The sequence below is a fragment of the Cebus imitator genome, unplaced genomic scaffold (genome assembly GCF_001604975.1).
Source record: "Cebus imitator isolate Cc_AM_T3 unplaced genomic scaffold, Cebus_imitator-1.0 Scaffold131, whole genome shotgun sequence".
In the NCBI taxonomy this organism is placed as follows: domain Eukaryota; kingdom Metazoa; phylum Chordata; class Mammalia; order Primates; family Cebidae; genus Cebus; species Cebus imitator.
The window spans coordinates 4,198,731-4,211,740 of record NW_016107446.1 but is presented as its reverse complement, the minus strand read 5'-3'; the positions used below and the strand labels follow the sequence as shown (position 1 = coordinate 4,211,740).

Below are 13,010 nucleotides of genomic sequence, written 5' to 3'. Positions count from 1 at the left end.
GAGATGTCTATCAACAGAAGAATGAACAAACTCTGATACAGTCATGCTACTGAGCAATAGTAAGGAACCAACTATTGATACACTCATAATTATGCTGAGAAAAAGTCTTACATAAACAAGTACACACAAAACAATGCCACTGACAAAATGTCTCAAATAGGCAAAACTAACTTATGGTAATGTAAATCAGATCAACGGCTTCTGGCAGAAAAGCATGACTAGAAAACGGCACTACAGAACTTTCTAGGATAGTGGAAATATTCTATATTTGGTTGCAGGCAACATGAAATATTTATCAGAATTAAACTTTACACTGAAGGATTTGTGCATTATGTTACCATATGTAATTTATACCTCAAATTTTAAAAATTCTTAGTAAAACTAAGATACACGGAAATCCATTCAGGGATGGATTGCAATCTTGACTGAATATAATAGCAAATGCTTGTGGAGTGTCAAAACATATTAAGCAATAAAGCCACTAATGGTGTGTCAATGATGGTACCTGAAACACTGCTGTAATAGAATTTGTTTTTGCAAATGAAAGTATATTCTTGAGGTATTTCCCGGTTAAAAAATTATTATGGTGAATCCTTTCCAGAGCAAACATTCCAAAAAGAAAAAAATCAAAGAGAAAAGATTAAAGCATCAGATAAATCTTCCTGGCTTCCCACTGGAGAAATTTTAAATCACATCATACCTTGTAAGTTTTTGAAACTGGTGCTTTTTCTTGTTTTAAACTTTTCATTTCATGAACAGCATGGGAACTTCCTTTTAATCTCTGTATTGTCATAAATTCATACTTCCTCTGCAATAGCACATATGTATGAATTAAAGAACAATTGTATCAAAACAAGTAAACTCAAAGGCAATCATTTAAAAATATACTTGTGTCTCTAGAGAAGAACAGGCAACTTACCTGTAAATTATCTAAACGAGCTTGAACTCTTTTAGCCTGAATCTCCATCTTCCTGTTTTCTTCACTTGCTTCATTTAACTAAAGGATAGAAAACGTTAAATATTTCAATACAAATCTTCAACTGGTTTCATACTAAGGGTTTCTCAATCTACTATCTAATCTGGTCGATACTGCCAACCAGTGTAACAAATACAGATAGTATTCATGATTACATTAGATCACAACTGAAGTCACCATTTTTCCCTAAAATATTAATGGTTTCTAAGATAATTTACTTCATTTTATGAAAAATGTGCAAGACTCCACATGTCTTAAAAACATATACATATATTTTATAAAAATAAAATGTTTTTATTAAGTAAAATTGCTATTTGAACTATAACATATATAAAGAAAAGTGTAAAATCCTAAGTATGCAATGGAATGAGCTATAACTGGAATCATATTACTGGGATTATGTGTGTATTCATGTCTGTGTATATACTTATATGTATATACATGGAAGAACTGACATCTTTACAATATTGAGTCTTCCCTTCCATGAACATATCTTCAATTTATTTAGGTCTTATTTTCTTTTAATAATGTTTTGTAGTTTTCAGTAGAGATGTCTTGCACATCTCTCTTTAGATTTATTCCTGGGTATCCAATGATTTTTTAATGAAATTACTTATGGTACCTTACAATCAAATTTGTGATCTATATACACCATGAATAGAATAGTATGTGGCCATAAAAAAGAATGAAATCATGTCTTTTGCAGCAACATGGACGGAGCTGGAGGTCATTAATCCTAAGAGAAATAACTTAGAAAATCAAATATTCCATGTTGTCATTTATAAGTCAAAGATAAACAATACACATGGACATAAAGATGGAAATAACAGATACTGGGGACTCCAAAAGGGAAGGGGAGAATGGAGAGGGGTTGAAAATTAACCTACTGGGTACAATGTTCACTATATCAGTGAAGAGTATACTTTAGAAGCCCAGATCTCACTGTCACACAATATATCCATGTAACAAAGCTGCACATGTACCCTCTGAATCTAAAATAATTTTCCTAAAGAATGAAAAGTGGCTTTTTGAAAAAATAAACCAATAAGCCATGAGCTAGACCTGTTAAATTCCAATATCTGGATCACTCCCAAGTATGCTTATATTCTCTGGGTTTTTTTTTTTTCCATTTTTAATTATGCAACTCTGTCTTTCGATATGATTATTAATTTTGTATAGAATGAAAGACATATTTTCCTCTGCTAGGCATTTAAACCGAGGAGTAAGCACCTTAATCTGATCAGGAACTGAGCTTAATCAAGGCCAGGTTTCAGTCTGGGAAAGTTCTGTCTCCCTCTAATTCATCCACTCCCAAGGCACAACCCTACTCCTTTCAACTGAGATCCTGGGGTGTACACTGGGACTCTCTTCCCATCATGAGTCTTGAACATTAATCCTTGCCTCCTCAGCTTGGCAAGACTTAATGAGAAATGCTTTTAAGTTACTAGAAAAACGTATATCCAGTGTTAGCATAAATTACTGTGTAAGTCAGTCACAGAAATAACATACCTTTTTCTTCAGCAGTTTCAAAGTATATGTCTTCATCTAGCCAGAAGTTGGCTAAATCTGCCTATTTCTTGTTTTATAAATACAGTCATTTTGGAACACGGACATGCTCATTCACTTATTGCCTATGGCTGTTTTTGTGCTACGATGGCAGAGCTGGGTCAGTGAAAGGCCATATGGCCTACAAAGCCCAAAATATTTACTACCTAATCCTTGATGGAAAAAGTGTGCTGACCTCTGATCTATTCTTAACAAAGAAATCATAAAAAAAGCATTTTGCCATCCCAGCTACTTGGGAGGCTAAGGCAGGAGAATCGCTTGAACCTAGGAGGTGGAGGTTATCATGAGCTGAGATCACACCATTGCACCCCAGCCTGGGCAACAAGAGTGAAACTCCATCTAACAACAAAAAAAAAAGCATTCTGCCAAATATTTTCAGTTTGTACACATTAGTTCATAAATCCAATTATAAATAGGCCCAAATATTTGGTAATCCACATATCCACCCCAATTACAACATACTCATGCAACCATTTACAAAAATTATTAAAGGTAACAGAAACCTAAGAGATAAGCATCTAGGGCCACAGTGTACCTATGCAAGGAATTTTTAAAATTCTATCACATGAGAGTGGTTGAATGATACTGTAATGAGAAAAAGTGATCTCTCCCTGAATAAGGCAGGATTCCAACAGACAACAGACCGTCAAATTCATAGACCAATAGTAAAAGGCCATAAATGAATTGAGGAAAGCCAAAGTATTAGATCCAGTGAGAAACAGGGTACCTATGTATCACTGCCAAAGAGGAGGGTCACAACAAGTAGAGATTAAAGGGAAATAAAGGCAGAAACAGAAAAGGACAGACAGCTGGCAAAGGAACTCTAGGAGAGTCTAGGCTCAAGTTACATTTTAGAATTCATAAAGATTCCCAGTCCAATGCTTTCATTTTCAAAGTAACTCAGTTTACTCCAATTTCTGCTCCAACATCTACACAATCTAATACATACATAATAATTCTCCTGTCTCTCTTTACTATACTCCTTTACTTTCACATTTTTCAGCCAAAAACTGGCAGAGGAAAGAACAAAAATAGACATAACTCACAAAAATATTTATGTTATGCAACTTTGGTATTATGTATTAACCTAAATTACAATACTTATATAAACAATTATACTGCAATGTGATACCAGTTTATAACCACAAGAACATAAGCAATGTGAAGGACTGAGTCTAGCACAGTGCCTAGGATACAGTAGATACTTGAAAATAAATGAATGTTAAATAAGCTATGATATGTAACAGTAGTTAAAATAATAAGTATAAAAGCCAGAGATCAGTACCTAAAAATGTAATTAGTTCTCAAGTTATAAGGTTTTTTCTTTTGCTTGTCTTTTTTCCCTTTGCTTGTCAGCTGGTTGCCAGAACAAATAAAGATAAGAAACCAAGAGCTTAAGAATATTTTATTTATATTTGGAAGTATTTTAAAATAAAGGTAACAAATGTAATCTAAATTTTCTGTAGTTAAATATGTTCTAAGGCTGACTTTAATTTGTTATATATACATTAATTTGTTATATATATTTTAGTCTTATTCTTGATTTTGTTATATATATTTTATATAAATGTAAATGTGCTATATATGTAACATATATAAACATGTTATAAATATAACATATTATATGAATATAATGTATGTTATAAACGTATATATATGTATATATTTTAATGTAACAAATATATAAATTTTTTTTAATATATAACAATTCTTAGAATGTTTTATATCCAGTACATATTAAAACAGGTCTTACCTGTTTTTTTAAGGTATCATTCAATTCTTTCAATGCATCAAAAGAGGACTTCAGTCTCTTGGTTTCTCTATTCTTTTCCTTAAGAACTTCAGTTAAGTGTTCAACTTCTGCATCATGTTGCTAGGGGGAAAAAAACACTGAGCTAAAACTTCTAAAGCTTGTATATCACTAACACTGTGAAATATGAATTAATTACAAATAAGAACTCCTTCAATCACAAAAACTTTAATCACTGAATTTAAGCACAGCTGACTAGTGTGGCAAATAATTTATAAAAACCATGCAATCTACCAAAATAACAACAAAACATCAAAAGCATTTACAACATACTTATTAAAACATATTAGCATTTACAAAGTAGCAATGAGTCTATTTTCTGCTTCTGCTCAGAAAAACGCACTCACACGAACTCATGGAATATTTTGTTTGACATCATGGAATAATAAAACAATGAAGAATTTCTGACACTTTTCAAGAGATGAGTAAACTATGGCTTTATAAAGTGTATAATTTATATTATCCTTGAGAAGTAAATCTTTTATAAAGCCAACTGATTTCCTATTCCCATGAAGTAGATAAAATTTCTGATGCCTGCTTTTCATCTCAAAACATGTTAAATACATAATAAAATTTCTGAGCCCCAAACTATTTGACTCTTCTTAATCAGTTTTGCAAATAATTCAAATCAACTTCCCCCTAATTACATTTAAATGGGATAGCCTGTTTTAGATTTAAAATGTGATTACTTATAGTTTCACATTTCACTCTCAACTTACTCATAAAGTTTAAAAACAAGCCTCTATAGGAAATCAAAAAATTGAATTAATTTCCTTCTTCCAACTAATGATATAGATACAATGAAAATAAGATAATTATCTTTATATTTAATAAAAATAGTAGACACACAAATCTAAAGAGAGAGAATCAAGAATAAGACTGAAATGGAGACGTGAGAATCTAAGCATTCTTTAGCCCTGTGAAAAAAATCCAATATTCTAAAGAGTTAATCTTTGAATGATTTTGTTACTATAAATAATTCCTTAAATAACTTAGGATACAGTCACAAATACAGTTGTTTTTAAAACTAATATATTTTCATTGTCCAACTTTTTCCATATCTAAAACATATTAAAAACATACGCATTCCATTTCTAGCGCAGCAGGATAAGCTCAATAAACTCTTCTGCCACTGAATACAGCTAAAGGGCCTAAATAAAACGCAAAACAACTACCTGACAACTGTGAAAAGAAAAAAGGGGAGGACATTGTGCTGGGAGAGAAAACTTGGAGAAGTAACCCTCAAGGATAAAGCTTCCTCATTCTTGTTTTTCGTCTTCTCTCAACATTTTGCCCCAGGGTGGGTCCCAGACATGGAGAAGCAGAACAAAAACTTCAACTAGCTGGGCACAGTGGTGCACATCTGCAGTCCCAGCCACTCAGGAGGCTGAGGGAGGAAGACAACTTGAGGGTATGGTGAGCTATGATGACGTCTGTGAATAGCCACTGCACTACAGCCTGGGCAACACAGCAAGACTCCATCTCTAAAATTTTTTAAATAATTTTTTAATTTTCACTAAAGCTCTAAAAAAATTTCACTAAAGACTAAAAGAAAACCAGTCTTCCTGGCAGGAAAATCAGAAAGAAGGACCCATAGGACAGACAAAAAGCAGTAGAGCCAATGCTTGCAGAATGGAGCTCAGTTTAAAAATACTACCTAAGTCCTGGCTAACATTTCAATGCCTCTGACCTGCACAAAAAAGACCCAGAGCAGCACAGCAAAAGCTCTGAGAAATGCATTAGGATTTTAAACTGTTACCCAAGTTTCACACTAACCTTTAAGAGGCACAGGCACAATACAACTCCACAGCAACACTGCAAAGGCTTTGAAAGCTTAACTGAGATAAGAACCACTGCCCAGAGGAGGTGAGAAAAAAACTGAGGCCTGGCCAGGCAAGGTGGCTCACGCCTGTGATTCCAGCACTTTGGGAGGCCAGGGCAGGTGGATTGTTTGAGGTCAGGAGTTCAAGACCAGCCTGACCAACATGGTAAAACTCTGTCTCTATTAAAAACACAAAAATTAGCTGAGCATGGTGGTGGGCACCTGTAATCCCAGCTACTCGGAAGGCTGAGGCAGAAGAATTGCTTGAAGCCAGGAGGCAGAGATTGCAGTGAGCTGAGATTGCACCACTGCACTCCAGCCTGGGTGACAAAGTGAGACCATCTGAAAAAACAAAACAAAACAAAACAAAAAACTGAGGTCTAAATCTAATTGGGCTGAATGCTTTAAAATCAACAATATTCTCCAGAGGGCAACAATAGAACCCAAAACCTAAACATGATAACCGGAAGGTCTTGAGTATACCATAAAAATCACCGAACGTAAAAAGAACCAAAGAAAGTAAGCCTCAAAAAAAAAGAAAATTAACAGATCCCAATCTTGAGATGATACAGATGGATGTTTTAAACTATGCTCCATGAGGTAAAAGTAAATATACATAAATGTAAACACAAAGACAGAAATGCTTATGAGGAAAAAAAACATAAATTTTTAAAAGAACTTGAAATTTTAGAATTTTTAAATATCAGAAATGAAAATTTCACTAGATGGACTTAATAACAACATGAAGATTAAAAAAGAAATAATAAACTTTAAGATGAATCAAGAAACTATCTGGAGAATACCAAGAAAATAATGGGGAAAAAAGGAACAGAGCCCCAGAAATCTGTGGGCAAAGAGCACAACGAGTCACTAGAGATCCAGGAGGGAAGAAGAAAGAAAGTGGAAAAAATATTGGTGAAATATTGGCTGAAGAGTCCCCAAATTTGTCAAAATACAGAAATTTCCAAATTCAAGAAGCTCAGTTAACCACAAACAGAATAAAATGAAAGAAAAGTATGTCAAGAAACACTGTAAATAAAATGCTGCTGAAAACCAAAGATAAAGAAAAAAATCATAAAATGATGCTATTAACATGACATTCTGGAAAAGTGAGATGTACCAGGACAGAAAATAGGTCAGTGGTTGCCAAGTACTGAGGCTGGAGAAAAGGGATAGCTACAAGAGAAGTGTAAGGGAACTGGCTTTATCTTGACAATGGTTGTGATTTTAAAACTATGCATTTTTCAAAACTCACAGAAATGTACAACAGGCAATGAATTGTGCTCCAGGTAAGTTATACATACAGTAATGTATGTCTTGGGATGAATGAAGCAAGGTATATTATACCCCCTATATAATATCCTTGCCAAAAACATTTTATCTGCATATTATCATTAGGAAGCAATCAGGTAAATCCACAATGTGAAATATAAGACTGCTAGCTTGAATTCTTCAAAGAAAAATCTCACAGAAAACAAAAATGGTGAGGTTGAGTGCTCTAGATTCAAAGAAACCAAAAAAAAATATAAAACCAAATATAATGCATGAATCTTGTCTAGTTCCTTGATCAAACAAACAAAACCCAAAAAACAATAAAAGACATATTGAAGACCAACTGAGAGAGTATATGGACTATAAATAAGTTATTTAGTTAGCATTAATTTCCTCATATGCTAACCGTCGGGAGAATGCCTTTATTCTTAGGAGATACATACTGAGGTATTTAGGGACACAGCCGTGATTTTTACGAACTGCTTTCAAACAGTTTAGAAAAAAAGAGTGTGCCTGTGTGTGTGTGTGTGTGTGTGTGTGTGTGTGTGTGTCTCTATGTGTGGGTGTGGAAAAGAGGAGGAAGGAGAAATAAGCAAATGTGGCAAATATTAATAACTAGTGAATAGAAGAAATATACCACTCTAAAATCAAAAGCTATATAGTTACCTCTTTCATAATTTGAAATCTTGTTAGAACCTCTTCTTCGACACCTTTAATTTTACTCAAGGCATTTTCATGTCTGAAAAGCAGTTGTTCTCTTTCAAGTAAAAAATGTTCTCGCTTTTGAAGTTCCTCAGCAAATTTCTGTTGTGCTGCAGTTTCACACTGTATCAAAATGCCAGATTGTAATGCTCTTAAAAAGTCACAAATTCTGCAAATTATATTCCTATTGGCTGACACTGTGGTTTAACCAAGTGGTTTTCAGGAATATGGGAGTAACTAAGGACAACCTGGATTACAGTATCCAGACTAGTATACCAAGTAAACTTGTATAGAAATTCTATCTTGATATAAACGGATGTGACACTAATAAGAGTCCATTGTGATGATGCAAGAGAATTTGGGGTCCAAAATGGATCAATGTGGGAATTCTCTCAGGGCGGTGGCAAAAATATTAAGAAAAAAATAGTAGAGAAAGTTATAGAATATAGTTTCAAACCCTTTTGGAAGGCCTAAGTGTTTTTTCATAGTTTCAGTGGAAGTTTTGGCTGAAAGCAGCCTAACTCCCTTTACGTTTACTTAATAAGAAAAGCAAAGAGCTAAGGTATATGGGGGAGTTTATCTGAATAATTTGTTTATTCATGTGGGCTTAAAACTAACCTTTGAGCCAGATGGCCCTCTCGGGAGGAGGTTGACCAGGGTTATTACCCACTAATGGTGTTTGCTTTGGGCATTGGAACCTGTCCTTTAATCTTCTCACTCTAGTCGGGTTGACTCAAGCCTTTGTTAATTAAACTTTACTAAATAAATGCGAGTCTCACAGGCTGGTGGGGCCAGTGGCTACTATCTCTTTACAGTACTCTCCAGGGAGTCTGTAAGAAGCCACAGACCCTCAGCCGGACTGGCAAAGCATAATATCTGTGTGTCAGTGTACTTTATTCATCCGTCGCTGAGTCCTACAAACCCCCACAGGTAGTGACCCCAACAGATTCGTACTACACAGATTTAGTTCACAAGCCCGCTTCAATTCCATGCTCCACTTCCACATCATAAACTACTATTTTTCCTATGTCCTCCACTCCCTCACCTTGTTGTTTATCACCTTGGGCTGAAAGACCAAGGCCTGGATAAGCACTGACCACCTTTCCTGGCCCCATGCTACTCAGCTCAGCACCAGTGGGGGAAAAAAAATCACACACTGTGAAAAGTGGCCCCTTTGTGAATTCATGGTCTCAGTCCTGTACTAGATTCTTAATGTAATCCAAAAATCTTTTTATATGTTCACAGCCAGCACTCCAATCCTCATTCTCTAAAGTGTCTACTTTGAGCTTTCCCCATTTTATTAATTTGGAATACATTATGTCCTATATGCCACTCTCTGTAAATAGTCTAAATTCACAGAAAAAACAAAAAACAAAAAACAGAAAACAGCAAAAGAAAACATCAATCTCTTGGTCATAAAATACATATACACATGCTTCTCCTTCCCTCTCATTAAAAAGGCAGGCTCAGGACAACACTGCCTTAAGCCATCCTGTGAAGACAGCTGATTATCCCTCTTACTATTTTCTTTTGAGACAGAGTCTTACTCTGCCCCCCAGGCTGGAGCGCCATGGTGCAATCTAAGCTCACTGCAACCTCTCCACCTCCCAGGTTCAAGAGATTCTCCTGCCTCAGCCTCTTGAGTAGCTGGGGTTACAGGCATGTGCCACCACGCCCACCTAATTTTTTTGTATTTTTAGTAGAGACAGAGTTTCACCATGTTAGCCAGGATGGCCTCAATCTCCTGACCTCGTGATCTGCCCACCTTGGCCTCCCGAAGTGTTGGGATTACAGGCGTGAGCCACCACACCTGGCCCCCTCTATTATTTTCAATCTCTCCCACCTCATCTGAACTAAAAGCTTTCTTAGCCCCACACACTCATCTCTTCTCCTTTACAACCATCTACATTTGCTGAGGTCTCTTATTTCAGAATCATTCATCGACTCACTTCCGACTGGCTTCAGTCCACATTCCTCTATTGAAATGACTTACCTATTACTAAATCTAAAGGTCACTTTTCAGTCCTTATTTTGAGTCTTTCAACAGCATTTTATGCTATGGTCCCTCCAACTTAAAATACTCTCCTTCACTGGTTTCCACGATACCATTTTTCTAGTTTCCACTGCTATCTCTGGCCATGGCTTCTGAGGCTCCTTTGCAGGCTCTGCTTCCTCTACTGTCATTTAATTTGTCATTTAATTACTAATATTCCTCAGGATTTGGTCTTGAGCCATTTTCCTTCTCATTACTTATACTCATGTGTGTGTGTGTGTAAATATATGTATATTTTAAGTTCTGAGATACATGTGCAGAATGTGCAGGTTTGTTACATAGGTATACGTGTGCTATAATGGTTTGCTGCACCCATCAACCTGTCATCTACATTAGGTATTTCTCCTAATGCTATCCCTCCCTTAACCCTCCAACCACCAATAGTCCCCAGTGTGTGATGCTCCCCTCCCTGTGTCCATGTGTTCTCACTGTTCAATTCTCAGTTATGAGTGAGAACATACAGTGTTCGGTTTACTGTTGTCATGTTAGTTTGCTGAGAATGATGGTTTCCAGCTTCATCCATGTCCCTGAAAAGGACATCAACTCATTCTTTTTTATGGCTGCATAGTATTCCATTGTGTATACGTGCCACATTTTCTTCATCCAGTCTATTGGCTTCATTTGGGCTGGTTTCCAGTCTTTGCTATTGTGAACAGTGCCGCAATAAACATATGCATGCATCTTTACAGTAGAATTATTTATAATCCTTTGGATATATACCTAGAAATGAGATTGCGGGGTCAAATGGTATTTCTGGTTCTAGATCCTTGAGGAATCACCACACTGTCTTCCACAATGGTTGAATTAATTTACACTCCCACCAACAGTGTAAAAGAGTTCCTATTTCTCCACATCCTCTCCAACATCTGTTGTTCCCTGACTTTTTAATGATCGCCTTTCTAACTGGTGTGAGACGATATCTCACTGTGGTTTTGATTTGCATTTCTCTAATGACCAGTGATAATGAGCTTTTTTTCATATTTCTTGGCCGCATAAATGTCTTCTTTTGAAAAAAGTCTGTTCATATCCTTTGCCCACTTTTTGATGCGGTTGTTTTTTTCTTGTATATTTGCTTAAATTCTTTGTAGATTCCGGATATTAGCCCTTTGTCGGATGGACAGATTCCAAAAACCTTCTCCCATTCTGTAGGTTGCCTGTTCACTCTGATGATAGTTACTTTTGCTGTGCAGAAGCTCCTAGTTTAATTGGGTCCCATTTGTCAATTTTGGCTTTTGTTGCCATTGCATTTGGTGTTTTAGTCATGCAGTCTTTGCACATGCCTATGTCCTAAATGGTATTGCCTAGGTCTATCACAGATTAGATGGTTGTAGATGTGTGGTATTATTTCTGAGGCCTCTGTTCTGTTCCATTGGTCTATATGTTTTGGTACCAGTACCATGTTGTTTTGGTTACTGTAGCCTTGTAGTATAATTTGAAGTTAGGTAGCATGATGCCTCCAGCTTTGTTCTTTTTGCTTAGGATTGTCTTGGTTATAAAGGCTTTTTTGGTTCCATATGAAATTTAAAATAGTTTTTTCTAATTCTGTGAAGAAAGTCAATGGTAGCTTGATGGGGATAACATTGAATCTATAAATTATTTTGGGAAGTATGGTCACCTCCACAATATTGATTCTACCTAACCATGAGCATGCAATGTTTTTCCATCTGTTTGTGTCCTCTCTTATTTCCTTGAGCAGTTGTTTGTAGTTCTCCTTACAAGGTCCTTCACATCCCTTGTAAGTTGTATTCCTAGGTATTATATTCTGTTTGTAGCAACTGTGAATGGGGGTTCACTCATGATTTGGCTCTCTGTTTGTCTTTTATTGGTATATAGGAATGCTTGTGATTATTCCACAATGATTTTTGTATCCTGAGACTTAGCTGAAGTTACTTATCAGCTTAAGAAGATTTTGGGCTGAGACGATGATAGGGTTTTCTAAATATACAATAATGTCATCTGCAAACAGAAATAAGTGGACTTCCTCTTTTCCTATTTGAATACCCTTTATTTATTTCTCTTGCCTGATTGCCCTGGCCAGAACTTCCAACACTATGTTGAATAGGAGTGGTGAGTGAGGGCATCCTTGTCTTGTGCCGGTTATCAAAAGGAATGCTTCCAGCTTTTGCTCATTCAGTTATTGGCTGTGGGTTTGTCAAAAATAGCTCTTATTATTTTTAGATAGGTTCCATCAATACCTGGTTTATTGAGAGTTTTTAGCATGAAGGTGTGTTGAATTTTATCGAAGGCCTTTTCTGCATCTACTAAGATAATCATGTGGTTTTGTCATTGTTTATGTGATGAATTACGTTTATTGATTTGCGTATGTTGAACCAGCCTTGCATCCCATGGATGAAACCAACTTGATCATGATGGATAAGCTTTTTGATGTGCTGCTAGATTCAGTTTGCCAGTAGTTTACTAAGGATTTTCACATCAATGTTAATCAGGGAGACTGGTCTGAAATTTTCTTTTTTAGTTATGTCTCTGCCACGCTTGGTATCAGGATGACGTTGGCCTCATAAAATGAGTTAGGAAGGAGTCTCTCTTTTTGCATCATTTGCAACAGTTTCAGAAGAAATGGTACCAGCTCCTTTTTGTACTCTGGTAGAATTCAGCTGTGAATCCGTCTGGTCCTGGACTTTTTTTGGTTGGCAGGCTATTAATTACTGCCTCAATTTCAGAACTTGTTATTGGTCTATTCAGGGATTCGGCTTCTTCCTGATTTAGTCTTGGGAGGGTGTTATGTGTCCAGGAATTTATCCGTTTCTTCTAGATTTTCTAGTTTATTTGCATAGAGGTGTTTATAGTA

General features: G+C 35.9%; 1 protein-coding gene across 1 annotated transcript in view; it reads right to left on the bottom strand.

Annotated features, from left to right (window-relative positions):
- The window catches only part of CCDC138 (coiled-coil domain containing 138), a 77,103-nt gene that overhangs the window by 52,989 nt on the left and 11,104 nt on the right, over positions 1-13,010 (bottom strand). Inside the window, exons 5-8 of the mRNA XM_037742959.1 lie at positions 8,113-8,345; positions 4,296-4,415; positions 920-997; positions 701-808 (exon numbers count right to left, since the gene is read on the bottom strand). Of these exons, the coding sequence (XP_037598887.1) occupies positions 701-808; positions 920-997; positions 4,296-4,415; positions 8,113-8,345 (539 nt within the window). The remainder of the gene's footprint in view (positions 1-700; positions 809-919; positions 998-4,295; positions 4,416-8,112; positions 8,346-13,010) is intronic.